Source organism: Fulmarus glacialis, unplaced genomic scaffold, assembly GCF_000690835.1.
Source record: "Fulmarus glacialis isolate BGI_N327 unplaced genomic scaffold, ASM69083v1 scaffold39460, whole genome shotgun sequence".
Lineage (NCBI taxonomy): Eukaryota > Metazoa > Chordata > Aves > Procellariiformes > Procellariidae > Fulmarus > Fulmarus glacialis.
In genome coordinates, this window is record NW_009189061.1 from 7978 (window position 1) to 35410 (window position 27433).

Here is a 27433-nt window from a genome sequence, read left to right on the forward strand (position 1 = left end):
TCACAGTTAAGTCAATCATAAGGTGCTTATCTATTTACCCTTTTTTTCACCAATCAGCACAAAGAACTGTCAGAAAATAACTTTTATTTTTCTTTTTTAAATAATAAAAGGGCACAAAATTTAAACAATCAATGTTTTGTGACAGTGGTTTAGGATTATTATCTGGCTGCCCCTCAACAACAGACAAGTGATTCAATCGACATTCCTTAGCAAAAGAAAAAAAAAAAAAAGAAAGAAAGAAAAGCAAAAAAAAGGCAAAAAAAAGAAAAATCCTGTACAAATATGTATTTTTCCCTGAGGGATCAAGGTTACACCCGCAAGTGCTCTATGTACATATTGCACTGTAGAGGAATGAAGAACATGTGCAAAAAAAGCAACAATGATTGAAGCTTACTAATCAAACCTTTTAATCATGACTGCTATGTCATCTTGCATTTTGGAATGTCGGAACACAGATATTCCTTTAATCTAAAATGTAAAAAACAAACAAACAAAAAAACAAAAAAAAAAAGAAAAAGAAAACCACACCTCTACTATGGCACATTCAATGAAATAAAAAGTTTTCCAAAGACAAATAGACAAATTCCATCAAGAAAATAATACAAAGTTCGTTCGTTTGTTTTTTTTTTTGTTTTTTAGAAAAATTACATTACTTTCTTTCATTGTTTCACATTACAAAATCTTTTTTTTTTATGTTTACACAAATCACATTTTATTGCAGGAATATTTCAAGTGCCATCAAACATTTATAGAAGGGTTAAAAAAATAGAAGTCTCTCTAAAGTGGTCCAGACAAGGCTTTGTATAGAATAAATCTTTTTTCCACCTTCTATTTTTGACTTAAGCATTTTGAATACATTTTCTTTATTCCATTGACACTTAACAGCCTAGAAGCAGCCACTCACACGTACCCACGCATATATTCATGTGCGCACGCAAATAAATGTACTCTCTCACACACACACAGGTGCACATACACACACAGATATCTCGGTATCCATACTAAGATAGATAAGCTTTAATAAAGAACAACCAAACTTAAAAACAGCCTGCCTTTTCACCTAATCTCATCGTTTTTAAAACGTCAAACAATGTTGGAGATGTTGAAGTATATTAGGGTGGTTCAAATGACAGTATAGTATAGTATCTCTTTCCTGGAAAGCCAGAAAACATCTCTCTGGATAGATATAACACCTAATGAAAAGCTCTTTGCAGACTTTAAGGAACAGATCATTCAAAACCAATATATTATTCCTTTATCTTCAGCTATCCTCATGTTTGTTTTTGTTTGTAGTGAACTGGGCAGAGTATGAAAATGCTCATGTGAATATCCATTGATCCCAAATACGTTTTTTAACGGAACATTCGGTTGATCATCTGATACCAGGCCATAGTCCCAGAGGTTCTGCAGAGTGCGCTCCTCTGCTGCGTTGGGCTCTCACATGGCCGTCACTGCTATGTCCCCTTTCATAAAAGCCTCCTTGGCAACAGAAGTCTTATCAGAACATCTGCTGTGCTGTGTCCCTTTTTTCGCCCCCGTCTATGAAGAGCAAAACAAAAAAGAGTATTTTATGGCCAAGTGGCTGTTAACTGTGATCAGGAAAGCAGAGTTACTTGGGGTACGTGTGCACAGCCTGATTTAACAAGGTGCCAGTACACAAGAGCTCCCATGGACAAAAATGATAGCACTTTCTGGCCTGGAAGATCAGGTCACAAGCTGTTTTCAGATGCAAAGGGCTTTCAGCTAAGGCCCTACCTGGAACCTTTTTATGGTTATGTATTTTATTAGTAAACGCTCCAAAAATCTGTGTTGTCAATGACTTATGGGTGTAAATAAGCTGAACTAGATACCAAACAAAAACATTGGCACCTAGATGCCAGGTAGAGTACTAATATTCATCAGGAAAAGGTAAGAAAAGGACGTGACTGAAAATTAATCCCAAAATATTTTGCCTGGTAGTCTACTTATTGTCAGAAGTAGGAGTTGTATCTCGCTCTCTAAAAGTACAGGTCTTACTTCATTATTCATTAGTTGACGCTGAAATTAAGTTTAGTTGATCTTTACAGGACTAGCACCTAAGGCTGGTCACATTCAGAAAACATTTGTTAGTTAAAAGGGTTGCTTTAAAAATAGGAACACACATTAGAATGAAAGTACCATATCATGCCAGTTACTCCAATAAAGTAAACAATGATTCTAGGAAAAGTGTTTCAGTGAGACTGGAGAGAGCATGTGCTGGGCTGTGAGCCGCCTCTTCGGGAGCAGGCAGGATGGAGCAGTAAAAGGATGGCTCTAGGGACTTTTTCCAAAAGCCCTCTCATGCCTCCATCCCAGTGCTCGCAGAGGTGCAGGTGTTCCCATCCCATTCTCCGGGGGCATCCTGCTTTGAAGGGGAAACATATAATGCTCATCTCCCCCTCCTTTCAAACCATAAAGATGAGCGATAGCTGTAAGCTTCCCTGATGTGGCAGACTATAGAATTTTTAACAGGTGTCACAGCTAAATGTCTCAATTTGACCCTTTTCAAAGGAAATGTGTTCAAATCATAAAATAAACCTCTATTTTCCTTATAATAACCCAATGACCTAATTCTCCTTTTTAAAACAGTTAGGCTTCCGTGTGCTTCTAATCACTTCTGTTTACTTCTCAACGACTATAATATATGTAAGAGATTGTTTATCCTTGGAAATTAAAGCAGTGGAACACATTCTGTCTCATTCCTTTTTCAAAGTTCCTGGCTTTTTCGTATGTACTTCATCAGAAACTTCATTTGTGTAGGCCTAGAAGGCATCCAGTTACACATCCTCATCTTATCCTAACCAATTACACACCTCTGGCTCAAACAGCCACGGTTTATTTTGTGATGTTGTTTATTGTGAATCTGCTTCCTTCAGAACTAGGTTTACTTGCCAAATTTGCTCAGAGACAGTATTCTTCCTAAAGGGAACGGTAATTAATAACAATAAAGACTGCAAGATTCGGCTTATTGGTTGGTTATGCAATAGGGGAATCAGAATTTCAGAAGTACAGAATGAAGATTTATGACATTAATGATTTCCAGGCATTATACAGAGTACAAAACAATGCTTTCTAGCAACAGTGTGCCTTTACTTTGTTAGTCTGTCCTCATCTGATAAACTTTAAAGTGCGTCTTTTTCAATAAGGAGAGCAATGGACTTCTCTGTTCAGCTACCTGAAATTGAATTGCTGGATGCTGAAAGAACATGGGTCAGTGTCTCATCTCACTGAAGTCAAAGACAAACCTCCTATGGATTTTGATAGGCTAGAGCTTGGAGTTTGAAGGCATTGTTTACGATATGGAGTACAAAAGTATGTAATATTATGTATAAAAATTACTTTTCCACATACATGTCATACACACATACTTTTACTGTAGATATAGACTTGAGTAAATACCTTCAAACCTGGATTTACGGCGGGCAGAAATACACTTTCTTTAATAGCCTGATTTTCAAGGATGCTGTGTTACTCCTTTGTAAATGGTCTGTAATTGCTTAGTTTAACTTTGACCATGGAAACTCGGCACCTTTGAAAATGAGGCTTTTGACTTGTGCACTTAAATCTGAATTTAGGCATGTAATTTTAAACATCCAGGTTTGAAAATCTGAAAATAAAAGTACCTTTGAAATTAACAGCTGAAAAGCTGGTTTTAATTTAGAAAATTCTCATTATTTTCAACTCTTTAAAAAGATCTGTGTAACCATTTCAGGATATGACCAGCCTCTCTTTAAAAGTAACATGGAAAACAGCAGCATAAATACCTCCCAATGTACCAGTACCTGCCAAACCTTTTTCAGTTAAACTTGAATTTCTGGTGCACATGCAACACAACAATGAACACGCTAGCATTTAATTTAAAGAAAAAGGTGCAAAATGAAAGTGCCTTATCAATTCAACAAGAAAAGCTATACCAGTAACTACATTTTATATTAATTAAAACAATATATAAACAATATCTCTTTTGCTATATATAGTCTTCATGCCCATTTACCCTGTAATATATTATAATGCTATTGTTGCTATTGCTATGGACCCTTTTCATGCCGTTCTGTCTACTGGCAAACAGTGGTAGGTGAAAAAAATTGTCCTTCATGAAACAATGAACAAGTTGTGCAAACTGATGCTGAAATCTCTGCAATGCACACCAGTCGCTGATTACTAGGTGGACTCTCTGTTCTGATCAACAAATTGATTGTTCTGTCAAAAGTCTGGGCAGTGAACTACAAGAGGAAACAACCTTCTGACATTAGTACCCTCAGTCTGTGTAAACAGAGGTCAAGGATTGAGAAGTTGAGACAGAAAAAGGGTCCATATTGGTAGGCATAATGGAAATCATATGCATGAGAAAAACAAGTTCAACTTTGTTTCATTGTTTCCCATCCTTCGCCTGACCCCGACCGCCAAGAGATGTGCAGTGTGTTGCTCCCTAGGCCTGTGCAGGGCCATATAAAGTGTCTTGGTTTTCTTTCTTTTTTTTCTTTTTTTTTTTTTCTTTTCCTTTCTTTTGTTTTAATGTTTGTACTTCGGACATTCTAGAAGTGCTTAGGTGATACGTTTACCCATCAATTTGCATCGCTGGCTCAAATTCTGAAGTGAACAACTCCTTGTAAAGTGGAGGAAAATGAAGTCGTACAATGTCTGGGTATATTGCTTTAAATGCCATAAGCTTTTCTGTATGTCGTCCACACAGTGCTCTTAAAGTAGACACTTTGCATATTAACTGTAAAAAAATGAACAGAAGTCATATGGTCATATATGGAACCAGGCCTCCCAATCTTGCTCTTAGGATTAAAGCTAAGCTCAGATACGTAGTCATGGATGACTGTTAGGTTAGACTTTAAAAAAGAAAAAAAAAAAAAAAAAGAGGAAGCCACTAAAAAGCTATTTAACTAATGGATTAATGCTATTTGTGTTCCTACGAAAATGTATCATTAGGTTTCTCACTTGCCTACCAAGCACTGGATTGATATAGAAGTATTTCATGGCTGGATCTTAATTCATGCAACTTAGTCATTCTCTTGGAAGAAGGCAGTCCTGACTACTTTTAAACCAACTGTGAATATTATGGAGGGAACTGGCAATGCAATAGATTAGGCTTTTAAAATTTATTTAATTCACCAAATACGGTGAAAAGGAAGAGACCAGAAAAATCTGTACTTCAAAAATATCACCACGGTACTCCCTGAACTTACTGAGTAAATTATTTTTATCAAAGCGCATGGAAGAAACTTTCTTCCAACAAAGGTATCCAAAGTATATGCTGGGAAAAGAATTAAATGAGCTAGGATTTGAAATGAGGACAATCTGCAAAGCCTGGGCTGGACCATCCTGCTTCTACTGTCATTAATTCTGTGGTGTGAAACTAAGCATAAGCTTTCCGGCTGTGTAGAGTTCTAAAAGGAACTACCTCTGTAAGGAAGTGCCTATCCTTCCCAGTTCTTCAGATTTATTTTTTTTAACATCACACCACTTTTCCATTTTTGAAAAATTAAGTGAAGATACTTTAGATTAGCATACTAGTATGTAGTATCTCTTTTCTCTTCCCTAGGCATCAATATTTGGAAGAACTGCTGAGAAAAAGGCTGTGTGGGGAACTTCTCATGGAAGACTTGAAAAGCAAGGATAGCTTGGGTATTGCATGTTTTAACAACTTAATTGTCAAGCAGGCAGAGATTTAGTGAGGATTAAGGCATGCACATTGTAGAACTGAAATAGTATTCTGTGTGGCAGAAACGTTGTGTAGGAGAAATAGGATAAAAACCTTCACTGCTTTTCATGAAGTTCAACATTAAAATACTTCTTTTCAGACCATTATCAATCTTGTTCCCTAGTACATCATCATTTCACCTCTTCTACTTTTTAGTAAATAGTTTCAGCTAAGCACCTTGATTTTGAACAAAGAACAAAGAATTCTGGGTTTATAAATAACAAATTAGCTACGTAAAAGCTTTTACACCATCATTAGGATACTGTCCATAAGGCGGCAGACTTTCACAGTCATGTGACACAGCACAGAATGAGTCTTACCTTTGTTAGAATTCCATCTTCTCGGTGGTTCTTCTGTAGGACATGCTGAAGCGCTAGCTGGATCTTCTGTTGGAGTTTTTCAATTTTTACTTTCTCCTGAAGCCATGAGCGATCTAAACATAAATGGAGTTAACACGTCTAGTATTGCACACATCATTCACAGTGCACCAGGAAGTACTACGTCTGTTACGGATTCATCTTTCTTGTTTGCAACCTTCCTTCCACTTCTTATATAGTCTTATATAGAAAATGAGTTTCAAAATTAATAGGTTTTGGAGTATATTTATTACGTGCATTTAAAATTACTTTTATAAAGCCCTTAATTAGAAGAATATAGCATATCTGAGTAAGATTTATTAATCATTTGCTAACAAGGTCTGTAAAATGCAGGGTATTTACAAAATGAAGCTGGCAACTTTTTCGTGGGAAATGAATAGATCACATAATGAACAAGTAGTTGGAGTGGATCTTCTTGCTAAGATCTCCAGTGATATACAGAAAAATCAGAAGCAAATATTCAGCTATTAAAAAAAAAAGCTCCTAAACTTCCTAGCAGAAAAGGTATTAGCTGCTACTTCCTCTGTGTGGCAGAACTGTGGGATTCTGTGGCTTACACACTAAGACACAGGGCTAACATACTTCCAATCTGGCAAACAGCATGAGAATGTATTTATAATAGTCTGAATAAACCCACTGTTGCTAACAGTGTCTTCCACCAGCACTCCCGAGTCCACTATGCTGCAGTCTGAAAACAGAGCGTTTACTTCCTTGGGCGTTATGCCAGACATGAACTGACCTTCTGCACCGGTATCTTGTTTCACCCGACTTCATAAGCCTTCCCAGAACCTGGAGTACTGTGCGTATCTTGAGATTATGAAGTTATTTTAGTCATGGGTATGGTAGACCCAGGCTGACTCTTGGGGTGACTTGTATGTCTGGCACCATAATTCTCAGTGTACCCAGTTCCACGACGGGGACAGATACTTAAGCTACCTCGGTACCTTTGTACCATACTAAAATGGCAACCCCGCCTAACAGACCTGAGGTGACACTGGAGGCATTCTGCCATATGCTTGAGATAATTCTGCTACAGATGCAAGCTCACATACATTGAAAGCTGACTATATAAATTCAGTGGCTGCCTGCTGCCTGTCTCACCTAGATTGACCCAATGGTCTCTCACATGCATTTAAGCTTTTGCAAAGAAGCTCAATGAGGTGAAAATTTGGAAAACAAGTGCTTAGATTGGGATTTCCAACTTAACAAATTTATTCCTAAATTCATAATGTGTTTATTAAAATAAAAATTTTGGTCAAGAAGGAGACACTGAAAAAGACTGACATTTCACACTGTCCAATAGTCTTAACATTATCATTAAAAAGACTTCAAAATAAAAATGACCTCTACCAAATAAACCTAGAGCAAACCTTTATCTCTTACCTGCCGACATTAAAACAAACGCAGAAAACAAAGCTATCTCATCTTCTGTCAGGTGCATAGAACATAAACTTTTTCCAAATTCAAACACAAAACTAATGAAGTCTTCACAACCTGCCAAAAAGAAGGTACAGCTCATGCCACATTGTTTAAAACTACTTCAGAGCTAGAGAGTTGTTGATTTATTCTGATGGAGGTGAAAAATGGATGTAAAATACTTCTACAGGTGAATGGTCTTCTCCTTAAGGACTGTGGAGTGATGGTAGTCAGATCTCACTCATGCTTGAGCTTATTACCCCATTCTCACAAGTCCCCAGCTCCCACACCCTGGCAGCCAGTATTTTGAAGGTTTTGCACACTGTATCTTTTCCACATTTGGTTCTTTTGGGATAAATATGGATAAAACCCAAGCCATTTTCAAGCTCAAAATTGGTTTAGCTTTGTTTCTGTTTTAAATGGAACTTTGTCATGTCACTGTGGATGGAGGTTTGAAATGTGTACTTGAAAAGTGCTGATTTTAAGACTACTAAGCACACAGAAGAGAGAGGGGAGAGAGGCATACAAGGTACGTGCAGGAGCAAAGGGAGAGGCCAAAGTCTGAAAGCTTTTCATGCAGAAAAGGAACTCTGTCTCCTTTCATCCCTTCTCTTGCTCACACAGGTGTAAGTCAGGTTACTGCTGCTGTTACACATGCTGTTACGCAGTTCGCAAAAGTGGAGCCCTGCTTTGAAGGGGATTGCAACCTGATGGAGGAGGGCTCTCCTCTGCAGATCTCAGCCCCAACCCAGCCTAAATTTCTGGATGTAGCTGGTAACAGATGAAAGCTACCTGATACTGCATTCTCTGAATTGTTTGCACTCAGACCTTGTACCTTGAGGTGTTTTAGAAAGGCAGAGAATACTTCAGTAATCGTACAGCATTCTCCGCTGCTGTATTTTCACTGCCCTCCAAAATGGCTTACATCCCAAATCTATACCCAGTGAAATGCATTCTTTTAAAATCATCAAAAGTATATGAAAAAAATTCAAAATGATAAACTGTGGTTTAATAAAAAAATTGATTTACAGTATTTTACCTGCAAATAACTGGACTTTGCATATTACAAAACACTACTAACATCTTCAAAGCAGTAACATCAGTGTATCCAAAATTAGCTTAAAATTTGCTGCCTTTTCCAGCAGGATATATAAAATGTTAAACTAGATATGAAATCTGGGCTTCTGTTCTTAACAAGTGTGTCCAAACTGCTCTACCCTGATCTAAGTGTTGAATTTCAACACCAACAGTCCCTTACTGCATGGAGTTAAGCTGTCTTAACTCCTGAAATCAGCTTGGCCTCAGACAGAGCCAGCATGACTGCTTACAAAATAAGCAGTCTGAGCTTTGGAACTCTTTTATTTGAATACTATAGCCTGAATTTTTTAAAGCAGCTGTCCCCTTGCTTTTCCACCTTATTTTTATTCTGTTTTTTTAAGATACAACACTTGACATTTCCTTACCTAAGGACTTGAAAACCTCTGGGCTAGCATACTTGCCATCAAAGTAGACTGTGTTGTTCTGGGAGTCAAAGGCACGGCACATTCTGATGAACACAACCTCTAAAGACCCTAAAACAGAAACAATGTATGTTTGACTATTTAAGTAGAGACTTCAGTTGCAAAGAGCAAGTGAGGACTTAAAAATTTCCTATGCTCTGCATTCAGTATCAATCGAGTAGGGTAGTAGGTTTCTATGGTGTAACAGAGCATAGTTTGATTTGCTAGTAGAATTAAAAGAATTCCCATAAACCCCTTTAGAAGTTTTTGCTAAAGCAACTTAGTTAATTTTTTATTAGAGTAACGAAGTCTCTGAAGTCAAAGCAATTCATTTAGATTTATGTTCACGAAGCTTTGACAACTTTGTCCAGTATTTGTAAACTGCATTACTTCTACAACATCTTGCATAGAACAATCTGGACTTTTACCTTGAAGTAAGTTATTCACTATTAGTAAGCCAAAATAAAAAATTTGAATCCAACTTTTCCATCTTTACACAACTCACTGCTCCCTTTGTTCATAAGGAAAATTTCATACATAGACTTGAACTCGCTCTAGCCAGAGTAGCTAAGAAGGTATAGTACTTCAGACAGACACAGACAATTTGTAAGGTTTTCCCCCCATATTTTAAATGATCATTGTACAACATATGTATACATGTGTATACAATCACTGTATACAGGTAACACCTTCCTCAGTCAAAACTAATAGAAGCAGACCTTAAAACTGACCCACATACCTGCTTTTAAAAGCACAATTTGATCGTTTTGACACAGTTCCATAAAGCCATCAATGCGTTTGGCAAACTCCACTACATACTGTATAGCTTCTGTTATTTTGACTGCGCATAACTGCCACATTACCTCCCTTTGCTGTTTGAGAAAGAAGAAAAATGGAAAAATTACTAATCAAAGTTTGGAAAGCCCATTTTCATAAAGTAGAACTGAGGTGAAAAATAAAGTGGAGTGAATTCTCTCCAGCACTCCTGGCTACAGTCTGCTTATAAGCCAAGGGGAATTAACCTCAAAGCCAAAGCCTCACGTGGATGAGTGACAATGCAAACACGTAAGACTTCTTCAGTGATGTCAGAAGAGATCCAGGTTGGAGTGTTTTTACTTCATAAGCCAAAAATGTCAAAGTATAACGATTCTGGTGATTTCAGTGGGAATTTTATTCACTGCATCAAAAGAAAATGCCAATTTACACTAGCAGTGCATAATCACTTTTTTGCTATCAACTTCTGTATTTTGTACTGAATGTAAATTATCTAACTAGCTCGTCTTCATAAAGATATATACAAAGATATACATATACGAAGATCGCCTTGTTAACAACAGAAAGAAGGCATGCAAGTAGTGATTTTTTCCTGTGTTTTGATATTTCAGAATGAAGTTACCTAACGAGTGGAAAAAAATGTATTCTTAAAGGTTAAGTATTTTTTTGTGGAAATGAAAAATATGTTCAAAGAACAGTGTGCTTTAATAGTGCTTCCCAAGACAGTTTTCCAAAAATAGCCACTTGGTAGTAGTTTGTGGATGGAAGGCATATTGGAAATACGAACATCGATCACATCTTACAATACCCACTGGTGGTATGGCAGCAGTGTGCTGCTATTCTATAGGTAAAACTGAAACAGGGAGTGACAACTGTAGAATGAATCGGGATCACAACCAGGCATTGAAGGCTGGAAATCTGACAGAATTCTGTGTTTATAAGCTCACAACAAAACACACCGCGTAAAATTACAGAACTTAGTGGCTTCAGCTTTTTTTGGTGGTAGTGTTGATCTGGGAGATTACAGATTAAGAAATGAAAATAATGTGGCATTTAGGATTGAAAAAATTTCTGTGGTTTCTTATCCTTGTTTATTAATCACAGAGAGATAGATTTTAGGAGTATAGCTTTGCTTTTTCCTGTACCCGTAACATCACAAATGCAAAGGATATCCTAACCATCTTGCTGCTTTTGATTCTAGCGTATTATTTTTTTGAAAACACATAAAAATATACATTCCTGATAGTAAACAGAAAGCAGTGAAAAAGTGAATTTTGCAGTGTGTTATGGAAATACCATGCTTTAAAAAAAGCATGCCATAGTTTGGCATGCTTTTATACCTTGTTCTGATAGTTCTCAATTTCTTCCTGCAGAAAAGTCTGCCATGTTATCTGCTGTAGCTCCTCTCTCAAGTACTGGCAAGTTTCCATGTGTGACTTGGAAATATTCTGTGCAAGATGTTCTAAAAGAAAGACCAGAAAGTGACACACATTAAAAATGCAAAGCTATACCTTCAGACACAAGAAAGCCAACATATTCCAGTTGCAACAGATGGGCGGGGAGAGGGTTAGTTGTTAGAAAAAAATGCTTTAATTTCAGATCTCCTTGGATTTCGCTGCATGAAAATAAACACATTTAATGCCACCCGCTAACAGACTCGAGGAAGACAAAGCAGAAGCCTGGTCCTTACCGCAGCTGGCCCGGCTCCTCGGGGCCCGGCGCATCCGTTAGAGGGCACTCAGCCCACGCACAGGCAGCCCGCTCGCCCTCCCGCCAAGCAGGCCTGAGGGTCTAACACGGGAACACCAAGCAGAGTCCTTCGCTACGTCGCAAGATGCTCAGGTGAACTGGAGTTTATTTTTGAATAAATAAGCTTCTACTGGGGACAAACTTCTTCTCACGCAAGCAGTGAGCTTGCAAGATCAAAAAGCTTGCAGAATAAAGGCACACTTGGTGAAACCCGGGAGCATTCAAACCACTGCAAATTCAGTAAGTGTCCTTGCTGCCTTTAGTAAGATGAAGTCAGCTTTGAAAGCTGGGCTGAGAATTACACTATTAAGTACAGCCACAGGAAAAAATCTGAACGAGCGAGGTGATGGACCCCTCAAGTTAGGGTACAAGAATCTCTGTGGGGACAGCCTTGCTGAAGAGAGGACGCTATGTATCATGTATAGGGAATATAACAGCAATGCCAGCCAGGCAGTAGATCTTCAAAAGCTAAATTCATTTGCGTTTTATACAACAGAAGCTTTCTAATAAAGAAATACAGATAGTTACCACCTGTTTAGTGTTCTGTCAAGCAGGACACTATCACATGAGGCTGCCTGTGAGGGAAAAGTTTAATTTCTTTTCTACTCTCGTATCATTAAAAAATATTAGGAAAATACACTTATTAGAGAATCCAGATAATTAATATAACACACTAAAGACGCAAGGGTTTTCTTCCTCAGCTTTAGAGTAGTTGCTTAGTTAACTGCACATGATTTAAAATTTCCATACAACATTTTACTTCAAAACAAACTGTTTTCTGTTGCTATACTTGGTTAAAAGACCCGTAAGACAGATTTATATTAGTAAAACTTGATTCCATAAGCCTTTAGGAACACCTTCAAAAGCATGAATAGCATTTAGACATCTGAATTCCACTTCTCCTTTGTCTTTCTTTTTTCTAACCTGACTCTTCACACACGTCTGTTCTCCTATCTTAGCACGTGACAGGTAGAGGCCTGGTGACTTGTCTCACACAATTCTGCAGATGGTGCTTTTGCAGGTTAGGCCACCGAAAAGGAAGCTTAAAATGAATAAGAACAGTGGTCATTAAGAACATGGGGGTATTCTGAGGGACTCGAGCATTAGGTCTTCTGTGAAACTTGCTTTAACAATGACCAAACCCAATTCTTTACAAATTAAACTGCTGGACCAATCAGTCTGTTTAGTATTATACTTACTGCATTAACAGGTTGATGTAAGATACTACCTGAAAAGTCTTTAGCATACAGCTGAGGTAAAACCAGATAATATGTGCTACCTGAGCAATCAATAATGTAGAATATAAGGTAGTTTATACTTTGGTTGTCATCAAAGCTTTCATGTATTTCACAGCAATTTTTTTTTTTTTTAAAAGTGTGTACTTAAAACATTTGCTCTCACTAGTGGCAACTGACAGCATTATACCTGCGCCCTTGCAGGATACAGAAGGTGAAATATTACCGTGTTATTCACAAACCTCAGCCTCAGTTCTGGACTGCATTTCAGCACACACCTAAATACTTTCATTGAACAGCCACACCTTTCTAAATTGAAACCTTAGCCTGGAAGACATTCTTCAAACGTTGTTTGGCAATGTCAATGCTGGGCACCCAAATCATGCTCTGTAGGGTTTAAATGCAAGCGCTACGTAAATAAAGGTAAGCAACATGACAAACTTATTTTAGGCCAGTGTTCCAAACTCAACACCCAGCCTAGGAAGGAAATGCCATTTCTTTTTTCTGTGGCTTTAATGTAGATCTTTTAATAATTCCCACAAGAATATAAACAACCATTTGATTGAGACAAAGCTGGTAGCATAGCCTTTATCCTAATTTTTTCTTCTCATTTTTACTTATCTGTAACTGAAGTTATTTGAACTCAAGCCAGACACAATATTTTGGCTGTCACAACAAATTATATTGCAGAGAACTGCATTCTGCAACATAAGGACATTAAAAAGTAAGCCTTCTTTGTCCCTTCCTCTCTGCAAAATTTCTCAAAAGAGCATAAACTAAAATAAACCAAGCAAAATTTCGTATCATGTACTTACCTCTAATTAAAAAAAAGTTAGCAAAAAGAGAAAAATTTAACTTGGAATACCTGATTTTTCAAACTATTTTTAGGTTTTCATAATGGAATAATTAGCAAAAATGTTGCTTAAGCAAGCAAAATCACTGTTTTAAACACCAGACTGCTTATATAAATAATAGAATCTTAAAGCCACTTCTCTAATGTCCTGTTCCAGTTTGCTTATAACCAGTTCACACAGCACGCTCTAACTCGAGTCTCAGATGTTGACAAGTCATAGTTGTGGAATTCAGCCCTAGCGTAATCATTCAGGGAAGAGTTTAAAGTAAAATGTGCTCATTAATGTGGTCATTATAAGGCTCTTAGGGAAATTATCAAAATTTGCTACATTCAAAAATTTTCTGAAGTATCTGGGGCCAGATCCTCTTCAACCAGTGGCAAGGAGAACTGCCCTCAGATTAGACTGGTGCTTTGGTTTCATATTTCCCAGGTAAAGAGCAGAAGAAAAATCAGGCTCATCACTTTTTCTTAGAAAATAAGAGTATTGAGGTAACAAAGAAGAACATAAAATGTTCAAAAATAATCTGCAAATAAAGAAACACTCCGTCTGTCTGCTCAGCACTAAAAATTAGCTTGTTATTCAGTATTTGAAGGGTTCTAATTACGAGGACTGAAAACAAAAGCAACACTACTAGAGCTGATCAGCCACAAGCTCCTGTGATTTTTAGTCCGGTTCCGTAAGGTGTTCACCACGTACCCCGATTAGGGTATTGTGCGCTTCACAGAAGAATGCCCATACATCCTCACAGCTGTACTGAAGCAGCATTCTCACTATCACCTGGCTAAATGTGTCACTTTAATCCAAAGGGTACTATTAAGACAATTACAATGGAAGCTTTTCTCTCTCATTACCTAATTCTGCCATGGACACAGTTGGAGAGGTCTCCCCATTTGTAAAAGAACAATAAGGGAAGAAGCCCGATGCTGGTGTGTAGTCACATATTGGTTCTGGTTTGATTCCATTAATATCAAGACCCGACTGATCTGGAGAAGGCTGTATGTCTAAGTAGAAGCTGCTAACTGCAGAGTCTGCTTTGCTACCTTCAGGGGTATGCCCATCAATGTAATTACTGAGGTCATCATGTAGCTCTGTTAACCCATTGGTGGTGATATTGTATGTTGGTGTTAGTGGTTCTGCCTCTCCTGGTTGCTGCTGATGATCTCGCTGCTGCTGCTGCATTCGATGTTTCTGCACCTCCGCATACAGGCTGTCCCTCTGCTTTTTTGACATTCGACCAAACTTCACAGCTGAAATACAGACACACAATATATTACATTTCTGTAAATCCACTACTGCATTTTAATTGTCTTGGGTCTTTAAATACTACACATAAGGACAAGTACAAAAGGCAAATCAGCAGGATGGGCAGACCTAAGACTCACTTCTGTCAGTTAGAGGTAACACAGCTGCAGCATCTACTCTTTGAAAGACCATTTTAACATGCTACTTAAATGGACCATTAGAAGTCACTGTTTTAGCTTAACCTCCCACTTCAATACTGAAAAGATTTTCTCTTATATATCCACCAGAGTCGACAGATGCGTCTCTTCAGCATTCAAATCCTACCTGGAAAAGTAGAAGCTAAACCAGAATATGCTGGCCTGAGATGAACTGTCCAATTCCTACTAGCTGTATATTCGTACTACAGAGTGAACCTAGAGTCAGGTATAAACATGTGGGGTCTATCTCAGAGAGTATCAAAAGCAAGCTTTATTGGTATTAGGACCGAAGCACATGGGAAGAACCACAGAACCTGCTTTCAGTGCAGCTTACTGTGACAAGCAAAAACGTCTACCTGGTGAATTATTGTTAAAACTATACGTGTGTGTGTGTGTGTGTGCACACGTGCATGTGTATAACTCTCCACAAAATTACTACTACTTTGAGAAGTATTACTATTAAGCGTAAGCCAGAAGCAACTGGTTGGGCACATCCAGGGAATTCCTAAGAACATGGTACGTGATTTCCGGGACCTGTATCAGCTCTAAAGGCCTCATCGCTTAGGAAGATGACCACCACCTTGTACTTTTCTACAGGAAAGCAAACGTGTCAGAGGGACTAGTCATTACATGATCAACCGTTTCAGGTTTTTAGTTTCATGCCCAATAAAAAAAATTAAGACGTTGTAATTCAAGAAGTAAACGTAATCTGAAAATGATCTTAATCAGGCCTCATGTACAGAGAGTAATGCTTATGTATTTGTAGAACATGTAGTGTTGCTGTCACTATTGCAGGGGAAACAACTGAGTCAGATCTTCAAACTGGGGAAGCGAGGTGTGCAAATATCAGCTGCAAATCCAGTTCTAATTGAGTTACATAAGCTTCCATTTTACAGAGGTGGGTTTTCGTCATTAGGTGTAATTTTGAGCTTAATATTAACAGCACTGGAAAACATTTTCTTCAGAATCCTATCTTTAAAAAAACATTGCACTATCTTCTCTTTGCATTTTTTCCATTATTCACGATACACATGTTTAAACTTCTCTATATATTTGAAAGAGTTCTGATCTGTACCAATATGGCAATCAGTGTTACTTGCAACTGTGGTATGTCACTTAAATTGGAATGGGACGCACAGAGAAAGTATTAACATTAGACTAAAAACTGCCTCTTCAAGAAGTGACCAGAGGCAAAGCTCTTAACTGGGAACTATAATAGATGAGTAGGAAAAAAAACAAATCCAAGAACTTCATACATGCCCTGATTTTTATATATATATTTATGTGAATATATAACAACATATAAAAACCACTTGATGATCTCAACTATCAGCCCGATGCACAATTAACTTAAATCCTATGTTGTTTTAGTTGAACACACAGTATACTGAGCATTATTTTACTTTTTGCAATTAAGCTGTATGTTAGCAGAGCTCACCATCTCGAGACATCCCCACAGCAAGGCATTTCTGTAATCGACAGTGTTGGCAGCGGTTTCTACTAGTTCGGTCAATCAAACAGTTCTTCTGACGAGGACAGGAGTACGTAGCATTGCTTTGCTGACTCCTCCTGAAAAAGCCCTGTAATAGAATTGCAAAATACAAATCAAGAAGCTGTTAACTGGCGGAGCAAATAAAGACTCTGAAAGGTAGCATACCTAATAGAAAATGAAGTTCAAGTGCACTATAGTCAACTAAAGGAAGTTAAGAGGTTGGTTTTTTCCCTCTCCTAGAAACAAACAAAAACCAGTAACTAGAAGGAAACAGTTCATAAAAAAATGTTATGACACATAAAGGAATTACACATTTTTTCACTATTTTACAGATTCCATATTATATATGGTACACTGATTCTTTCCAAATGAGCTAAAACTAATTATAGACCTAGACTTCCTTGATTTCCCATCTTTCCTGGGTCAGCATAGATCTCCAAAATAGGGAGGATTCAACAGCTAGTTAATTCAGCAGCTGCTACCCTGTTCTGCTCTTTGGAGATGACAACAGCGGGCTCTGATATTCAGCCTCACCAATGTATGTATGTGTTTAAAAATACAGAGCATGATGCTGAGCAGTTCCTTCTGCAACGAACAATTTTTTAAAAATATTTTTTCTTAATTAGTTTGATGCTGACAACTGAGGTTTTCTTCAACTCGGCGCAGGATTTAGATTTTTAAGGAGGGAGGGAGCCGAAACAGATTTTCTGTATTATCTCTTTCCTGAGTCAACTGCAGTGGGTAGACCCATCTCCAAAGAAAGTTAGCGCTGGAAGGTTACACAGTAGTTACAGCTTAGTTCCCTCCATCAGAATGGTGCATATTATTAACCACTACGCCAGCTGTTTGCTTTGAAGTTCATTTCATCTTTTTGCCACAGACTGTCCAAACATACGCTGGTGCGTGTGTAATACCTACTTCACAAGGATTCTGCGAAGATGTAGTCATTCTAAAGAGGCATTTGAGATCAGTGAGCACAGGATTTTAGTTTTATGTTGCCACATAATGGATTAATTAACAGCGCTGCAAAGAAAATACTTCCTCAGAAAGGCTCGGCACCTTTTAATTAAAGTTGGACTTTTACCAATTTTTTATTTATTCGAAGGCCACATTCTGGAGTCCCTCGGCACATGCACACTCTGCCCAGACACCTGGTGAAATAAACAACAGGAAGGACTTCTGCATAACAAGCAGGAGACTTCCCAGCAAACTTCCTGCAGACAGAACATGACAAAATACTGAGATAAAGCCCCCTGCTCCATCTTATGAGGAAGGCACAAGCCTTTGTCAATTATGCCCCTTTTATTAAAGCTTTAATGGGGAAACATGGAGTATTAAAAAAAAGGAGGAAACTGAAGATGCCTGGCTTTAATCCTGTTTTCCTGTACACTGTTTCTCACCCATTTATTCTCGTCTTTGTTTCTATATGATTGAACTTTCAACTGTGTTTTAATGTTTGTCAATAGTGAGATGATCGTCACTGAGACAGAAAGTATTGCACATATTGACCTCTGATCGAGTGCATTTCACCCTGAAGAAAACCTGAAATACCATGGAAATTTCTGACATCTGACATCGTGACTGATCCCTCTGGAGGAACCAACTCTTAGGTAAGTAGGCAGCTTAATTTCCAGTTCTGTTAGCACCCTTACTGGAGCCTGTCACTCCAGTGGAAGTACACATGCAAGTGCAATGCGATTCACTAGAAAAACAGGATTGGGTATTGACCTGACCGGTGACTTACTGATCAAGGTTCTGCATCTCTGCATTATCAGTCCCTTAAAATTTCAGTTCTCCAAACACTTTAACTGTGGCACTGAATGAGGTGCTCACATACAAACTGTATGAAATCTTCCGCCACCACTGAGATCCTGAAAGTCAGCTTAATCAATATATATAATGAACCTGGCCCAATAACCTCAAAGATCTATACATTCTCCTTTAGCTGGGATGTATACTGAGTCTGTATTGCCAGTTTGGCATATTTCTCTTTATTAAGAATATTCTTGTCAAGCTGAGGATTATTTTTAGTATTATAATGGAGAAAATACTGGGCTGTTTGCTCTTCCAGATTTTCCCTAGAGACAGAGCTGCTCAATACATTTTAGTGTACAATATATCAGCTAAGTTACAGCTTGAAGCTAAATTTTCAATAGAGCAGAGCTGCCTGAAACTGGGGCCTTTAAAAGCACTTGCACTTTACAAATCAGAGATGTAGTGGAGTGCTTTTAAAAACAAACCCTACAATGTTATGTGGGCACGTTGAAAACATCAGCAGTAGCTAAAGCAAAAAAAAAACCTTGCCTCAAACTTCAGAAATGAATCTAAACTTGTCCAGAGCTCAGAAATAGACATATTTGAGATTTGGGATTGAATTGACAATGAAGTTAAACTGAGGGTTTTTACTCTCAAAATTCTTCTACATTGTTGTCATTTATTTGTGAGTTTTCTAATCTTTTGGTGGTCCTTGGGCTCTCGTATCATTATAAGATGTGGGGAAGACCCTATTACAGGAGCCTTCTGTAAGTAAATATAGTTTTTTCCTAGGTTGTTTTTTTCCCCTTTTATTAGAAGAAGAGATGCTATATTCTGTTGTTCTATTTCCTCTCTTTTGCCAGAGGCACAGAGCTAGCTATAATTTTTCCACCAGGAAGGAGGAGCTGGATGCATGCATGGTACACGTGTATACACTCAAGCATTATGCAAACCAGCCCAGGCCACATGCTCTTAATTGCATGCATGTTCACAACCATTATTTCACATTCAGACGATTGCCTAATGGGCCACAGGCAGAGTGGACCCCTCTTGATCAAACACACGAACAAAACTACTCCTGGACTAAAAAACACCCCCATGTTACACCACTCTGACCGATGGCACGGTCTGAACCAAGGCCTCTGGTAGAGAGGCGCTCCTGGGAGTGCATGGAGCGCCGCCTCCTGATGTCCGTATAAAGATCCAGCTGATTTCGACGAGGCGTCATTGAGCTTTGCATGTCTCCCTTTTTATGTAGATGTATTAACACAGTGCCAGAAAAAGAGCAGAGCAGCTTACAAGCCATAGCTTCATCTCTGCATTTCAGACTCCTATTTATATACAACACAATATATGGTTTTTCATATGCTGCCAAGAAATCAAGTTTGGGAAAAAAGGGCGCAAGAACTTTTCATCTGCAAATCAGTTTGAATAACAACTTGTTAAAAAAGAACTTTGAAATGTAAATAGCAGTTTTCGCAAAGTCTATTAATAGTTTCAATAACTTCACTGCTCAGTGGCTCGGTATTACAGACGTCGCTGTCTAAGCTTGCTCCTTAGCAGGGGAAAAGCCAGTTGTGCTTCCCTGACGTCCCAAATGGCACAGCACAGACTCCTCTCCACTGCGGCACAGGCTGAAATGCTGATCTCATGTTTGGTCTTTTGACAAATTTTCATTTAATGAATTGATTCCTACAGTTCATTAACATACCCACTTCCACTTCTGTATACACATATGTCTTAATTAGCTGCTCATTGGCTGTTTAATTACAAGAAAACAGCTGACAGCTGCCTTGCTGCATCCTAATGGCAGACGTTTTGGAATGACTGTATGCAAGCCTGTGACAACAAAGGCTTATTCATAATCCCATGATTTATGGCTAATACTTAAAGACTTCCACGTATCATTAAGTTTTGCAATATTCTGAGCAATTAACAATTAGTTGGGGGGGGTTCATTCTTTTACTGTTTTCTAAAGCAAATATCACAAATCTTCTTCAAAGAAACAGCAGAAAAATACACTGTCATATGAAAGACAGGTGAACATTCTAACTGGATTTTTAACCCTTTTATGACAATGAGCACATATTTTAGTTGTAAAGGGAGGAGAGTGCTGTGACAGTATTGTTTAATAAACTTTGTTAATAAAGTATTTGATAACGAAGTTATAGTGCCACTGAAAACAGAGAAAAAATGTTCAGTTTTACATATGTAATAAAGACAGGAGTGAGATTGTGTTTATCGGGTTATACAAGGCTTCTGACTAGCCCTTTCTGTAACATGGCTCATCTCTTTTCTAACATCTTTTGCTTGAAATTGGCTAGGCAAAAAATTAAAAAAAGAAAAACTTCAAAAGCATGAATTCGAGGTAAATGTTTGCAATGCCAATATGACACTCCATGTTCAGTTGAGTAATGAAAAATTGGCTAGTAAAGAAAGTGAATGAATGAAATGAATGAACAAAAGTAATGCAAGATGGGAAGTGACAATACACCAGGTATTGTTTTCTGAAGTAACAAACACGGACATTCCTTGTAGTTACAGTGAACAAGACTATCTTTGGTCTGAAAAGACACAAGAGACAAAAACCAGTAACTGTAAACCTTTGAAAATATGAGAAATGCCCCGCCTGGATGGCTTTATGAGACCAACTGCGTACAGTCAGGTAAAGAAGTGGATCCCACTAATGCATTTGTGAGTCAGTTGAACATGAACTGACACTACTGACAGCAAAAGCAAGTAACTGCATCTGCAAATTAAAAGACATAGTTCATTAACAAAAACTTCATTTCAAACTAAATGCTTTGCTATGTCCTTTTGAAGCATTCAGGTATTTTCTGACAATGCTGAACTGGATTCATCTTTCAGCTATGAGAAAAGAATATAGATGTGTACAAACCAGTCTCCTTTCTCAGCATGGTCCCTAATATAGAGCAAAAGTTGTTAACGGGTTCCCACAACTAATGGTTGAGGAAGTGCTCCAGTAGGGCTACTAGTTTTTTCAGTAGTGCTACTACAATAGTAGTATTTCCAATCTTACACAGGAGAATAAACTTTTACTTCTGAGTCGTGGTACAGTCTTTGTGTCATTCTTCACCATGCTTCTGAGTAGAAGTCTTATATGATTAATCTCATCTTCCCTTTTCCCCCATTATATGTTGTATACTGGGGATCAGCAATGGTCAGATAGAAAAAAACCCTCTCTTTTAAAATTTATTTTATTTATAATAAGCCACAGGAGCCCCACCTAGATAAAGTATAGAACAGAACCTGGCTAAAAATTTTTTCACTAGGAGGGGGAAAGAGAAGGAGATGTTAAATTTTATTTTTTTAAAGGCAGATTCAAATTCAGCTAAACAGGTTGATGGGATGGGAGTACTCAATGATGTTTGTTGACCACAGCCACTAACTTCATAAAAACAGCCAGTAACATCACAGCAAGGTAGGAAATGAAAACTTCTCAAGAAACACTTACTGGCTTCATTACAAATCTTCAATTCTGGTTATGTGAAATGCAATATAACAACAAAAACTGGTCAGAAAACTTTCAATTACGTGAAATGCAAAGGTCACAAACCTGTAGAAGAGCAACAGGATCAGCAAAAGTCAGTTTGACAAGAGCTTGTCTGTGATTAAGATTGCAAAGTACATCTTGGCAACTAAAACTTCACTTTAGGTTTTAAATAAATTATATTTCTGGTGGTTATTAGTATTTACACAATAACACTTAAGTTAACATTATTATTAAGTAACATTAAAGTTCACACCAAACTGGAACAAAAAACAGTAAGAGCTGAAAACATCCCACTTTGCTGCTGCTGCTGCTGCTGCTGCCTGTAGATCATTCTTGACAGGCCTGGCTTGAGAGGGCAGCAGCACATCTGTTCACTCCTGATCCTGCAATCTGATGCACGTGGATGGGTTTGTAGCACCTGTGCAGAACCTCACTGACTTCTCTGGGACTGTCTGTTGGTGCAGGAGATCGGCTCCAGGAATCAGAGCGCAGGACTGGGAACTAGGTCTTCATAGCAACATACTTTTTACAAAAGAAGGTTTAGCATAACATGAAGAGCAATGTAAGCATGCTCAAACCTGCAGAGATCATAGCCACAGAAAAGCTGGGAAAAAAAACATACCAATACACACCTGGCTAATTTGGCAGAAGCCAAGCTATGCCAACTTTTTTGCCAGCCAAAATAGTTCTGTTGGGTGAGACTTTGTTGACATTACTGTGAAAGAGCGTAGCACAAACAAAATCCATCTGCTACAGTAGGGCATTTTAAATGCTGTCTAGGCCGTGATCATTTAAACTCTTCCTGTGACTTGTGCCCACTAGCACTCCCCTATCTGTCACTTCTTGCAGGTCATCTGGGCTCTGGCATTAAAGTGAGCTTCAGAGTTATTTCCCTCCTGAAAGGGAAATAACTTAGTTAACTAAGTTGATATTCATTGGCTTTAAAATTCTGCCTGGAATTGTATGGCTAGAAAACTTTATTCTGCTACTCCAAGAGAAGGAGAAAACGCCTAGCTTCATTCATTGGGCCACTGTCTTACTTATTCATGCACACTCTGCTTTCAAGGTTCAAGTGGGCTTCAGTGTACTGAGCATACTTGCCTGCTTGCCTTCCCTTCTGCCCTTTCCCACCAGCTGACTGTTCTGGTGGGATTCTCAGAAGCAGACAGAGGATTGCACAGAGCTGCCAGAGAACTCAATTTATACAAAATTCGAAGGAAAACCATTTGTTCGAAAACGTAAGGAACTGCACACGCATTTCTCACTATCAAGGTAGCGTCTGTTGTTCTGACTACTGGACATACACAAAGGACTCTTCTCCTAATAACTCATGTTTGCATTTACTGGGAAAGTACAGTCACTCTGATGGAGGAATGCTCGATGGATTCGTCTGTCTCTTATCCGCAGAGCTAACTGCCTACCAGCTACGTACTAATGTGACTGTGAGTATGGTGCGCTCTGTTGCTTCCTTCTGCATGCAGCCTTCCCGCTGCTTTTGGTGGGGACTTTTCTCACATACAGGACTTTGGAGAAGGCAGGGCCAAAGACCTGCATGAAGATGAAGCAAAAGATAATACGGCTGGCAGCCTTCCTTTCCTTTGGCAGCCTGTTCCTGTTCTGCAACAAGCCACGTTGAAAAAGGCCTGTTTTCTGCACAGACGAGCGTTAGCATTATGCTAATCTCAGTCTGTTGACAACAATGTTCATCATGGATCTTGAGGCACTCTCTCAGGTATACTGGTCCCAGACCATTTAAGGATTAAAGAGGTCTTGGACCTTGAACATAACTCGATACTCATTGACAAGATAGTCATACAGCAGAATTTTCACTGCAAATGTCTGCCACTTCACACATCTGAAATTTGGTAAGTGCTGCTCAACCACATAAAGCTGAAAAAAGTAACCACTTTATTATCAATGCATTTTTAGTGCACTACTAGCATTTTCCATAGCAATAGCAGGTACAAAGGGCAGAAGGTGCTGTCCCGTATGATTCTAACATTCTTAGATTTTTTTTTTTTTCCTTCCTTCTTACCAATACCTCCGTGAGACTGAGAGAACACGTTAATGAAAACACAAAAGTCTTCTTTGGAAAAACGCAGAAGAAATCTCTACAATGTGAAACCAAGGAAGTTTTTGAAGACGGGTGGCAGTATCAAGCATGTCAGGAGAGCAGGCTAAAAACTGTCATAAATGTAAATTCTTCACACCGAAAGTGTAGATTAACAGTGGAAAACCTCTCAGCATGGGATTGCAACACGTACATGAAGAAAGCAACAAGCTAAGCACAGCTGTGCACACTGTGTCATTCCCAAGCTAGTGCTGTAATTCTGTACTAGTGACAAAAAGGAGTGATTAGCTTTACAGCGCTCTGGCCTAGTGTTAGCATTGTCCGATTTAATTCTTGGTTGTGAGAGACAAACTAAACAAAATATAAATACTTCTAGTGTAACCCTTGTTCACTAGAGTTACTGAAGGTACAAATCCAGGAAAAAATCCAAAGCCTAAACCTTACACAGCAATGGTTGCATTGCAAGGAATAGGCACTGCTTCCAGGAAGACTTGAGTATGCTCAACACCAGTAGCATGTGCTACTTGTGCAACATCATCCTCCATACCAAACAGAATAGATTTGTAACTGTAGCAGATTACAAAAGAAAACTGAGAAGTCAGAGAGCTCTCATGTATTTCAACACAGCTTCTTAGCAATTTACAAAGCAAAAATGGAGAGGGAGATTCAAGAAAGCCACAATCTCCCTTTCAAGTGAATCCACAGAACAGATTCTTTGTGGTATGCTAGCAGTGGATCATTTTTCTGTACCTCTTCTGCTTATTCACAGAGAGACAGTTTATGGCACACGCAGCCAAATGCATGATTTTTGAAGCTTGTCCTGAAATGTGTGTGTGTATGTGTGTGTGTGACAAAAATGCCCTATTTAAAACCCAAATAAAACCAGTACTTCAGAATCCCCAATTGATTTCATATTCTTTGAAATGGAATCCATCGATCCAACTTTGGTGCAATGCTTGCTCTTTAAAAAAGGAAGGAAAATAATCACTATCAAAAGGCTAAATGCTGTTTTAAGACTTAATATTTTAGAAGCTTACCTTGCAGCCTTCACATGTAATGACACCATAATGGATTCCTGACGATTTGTCTCCACAGATCTTGCATGGAATAATTTCAATTTGAGCTGCAACAGAAGCACGCAACCAGTTAATTACATTTTCTTTTAAACACCTTATAAAAGCATTCCCTGATCAGCATTTGTACAGTGAAAACTAATAACCTGCTAAACATTATACTGCATTAACTATTCATTGCTGAACTGCAAGGGTCCCCTAGAGCTTTGGACTAAATTATGGCTGCTCGTTATATAATAGCTTTTGGGTTATTAAAATGGGTCATTTGAGAACGTGTTTAAGAACCCACAAGAAGGCTAGAATCAGCATTTCAAAGCCAAAAAGAATAGGAGAGTTCACATTTTGGCCAAAGAGCTAAGATGACACCAGAAAGGTTTCTTCCAATCTTATTCCTGAGATCATAAAAGGTAATTTTAAAGTTTGCCCTGCCTGAAAATGAACGCAACACCTTTACCAGAGGGGTCACCATCATGCCATCCAGTTCACATGACTGGCCAATCCGAAAGAGAAGTAACAAGGTAAATAGCAACTACATTTTACACGAGAAATCCAGAATTCACATATCTGAATTGAAAGTGATTTATCAGTACATATTTGCGTATTAGCTACCACAAAACAAACGAGGGAGGAAAATACAGTGGTATTCTAGTCAACTTACAAAAACAAAGGAGTTGGTGCAGTCTGGAAAATGCCATAGAGTTATGTGATATGAAAGCCCTGACGTTTAAAATAGAACTTCATACATATGAAACATACCTACTGAATTCAGTTTAGTGTGTGACAAAACTCTCTGCATCCACCTCTAAATCACAGCACCTTCCCATCTGAATACATGGATTTAAGAAGGGAATCCTGTATACTCAGCTATACCTCTTCAACTGCTTTTGGAGTATATAGCTGCAGTCATTTTGCTAGCAAGTCTTTTCGGATAGGACCGTGCTGAGGCAGTGCTTTACAGTATCAAAGACCAGCAGTCCACATTTTATACATGCTTGCATGTGCTCACACAAACACAGACTGTATGCATTAGGCAGATAACCAAAAAATCCAAAGAAAGCACTTTCTCTGCCGCAGTGGTGTCAGGATCAGGCTACATCAGTTTTCCTGAACCGGCTTAGTCCGAACAGAAGCAAAAATGCAACTCTTGCTATGTCTTTAACTGTGATATATTAACAACCAGAAATGCTGTTAATCTCCTGTGAGGAACTGAAATCCATTCACAAGATGCCCAGCTGTTTCAGAGCGCTTTTATTTCATCCAGTTTATGGCTATCCAGACTGTGGCAACACATAAAATCGCATCTAATACTGTCTTACAATGCAGTAGCTTAACTTCAGTTGTACGCTTAACAGTGTTTTCAAAAAGTCATGTCCACTCTTAGAAATGTTGGATTTTACATGCCATTAAATCCCTAACTTATTATTAAACAAGAAGCATCTCCCAATGCTACCATGTGCTCCATTTCATTGCAGCCCAACATCATAGCTCAGGATCAGGCCAAAACTATAAGATAACTATAAACTAGAAGACCAGAAGACTTTTAGCACCGCACTGACTGTGCTAAAATACTCCTTCAAAATATTCTCCAGACATCAAATGCAATGATTGGAGCAGCTGAGTAGTACCCAAAGAGCACCCATTTGCTCCGAGAACCTAAGAGCAGCTAGAACGCTCTGCTGAGGAAAGCAGTGCCCAGCAGCTACGGGACTACATTGCTCTTTTCCTGACAGTTACGTATCAGCAGCTTTCAAAATGTTTCCATACAGCAGGACACCACTTGCATCTGCTTCCATCATCGGGATCTTTGCATTCGTGACCTTTAATCCCCTACCTTCCTTGCAGCAACAAAACGATAGGCTGAAATTAAAAAGTCTGATTAGGACACTTAAGGAAGAAGGAAATACTTCTTCCCTGCAGTCCTCCAAAAACTGTTTTAATTTCACTTTGCTCTCAGCTAACACATTAAACACAATGGAGCAGGAAGTGAACTAATAAAAGGGAAAAATAAATTGTATGCTCTTTTATTAATGTGTAACATTAATTATTACTAGAGCATCGTATGTTTACGAACAAAGCTTCAGCAGAAAGAGTGGCACTTTACCCCATTTTACATCAACAAATTGAACAACAGAATGAAATTCACAGAAACTCAAAATTTGTATAATGTGCAGTTCAAATTCAGAGAGCGATCCTGTGGGCAAATTCTGGAATAGACCTACCGATTCCCAGTTGTGCCTTTTTACTATATGATTATTTTTCTACTCTGCTACAGTGAATCAGCAGCCTTCTCCAACTCCTTTGGCAGGGTAGTGACAAGGCTTATCTCAACAGCTACATGGCAATGTATTTTCTACATTTCACTTTTATATACATAATTACTGCCTTATTTTGAATAGGTACGATATAATTGGATCTTGTTTATCTACAATCTCCAGCACATTAGTTAAATCACCCATG

General features: G+C 38.4%; 1 protein-coding gene across 2 annotated transcripts; it reads right to left on the bottom strand.

Annotated features, from left to right (window-relative positions):
* Window positions 1-3115: 3115 nt before the first annotated feature.
* Window positions 3116-25051, bottom strand: RORA (RAR-related orphan receptor A). Of its 2 annotated transcripts, none has more exons than XM_009580800.1 (9): window positions 24941-25051; window positions 16510-16651; window positions 14484-14879; window positions 11135-11256; window positions 9760-9892; window positions 8985-9092; window positions 7489-7599; window positions 6049-6161; window positions 3116-4741 (listed from the first exon to the last, which is right to left on the bottom strand). In XM_009580800.1, the coding sequence occupies exons 2-9, from the start codon at window positions 16520-16522 to the stop codon at window positions 4577-4579; spliced, it is 1161 nt and encodes a 386-aa protein (XP_009579095.1). In that variant the 5' UTR covers window positions 16523-16651; window positions 24941-25051; the 3' UTR covers window positions 3116-4576. The 2 variants fall into 2 exon arrangements, with proteins under 2 accessions (XP_009579095.1, XP_009579087.1); XM_009580792.1 differs by having other exon boundaries at window positions 3768-4741; window positions 14673-14879; window positions 24941-25020.
* Between the last annotated feature and the right edge of the window lie 2382 nt (window positions 25052-27433).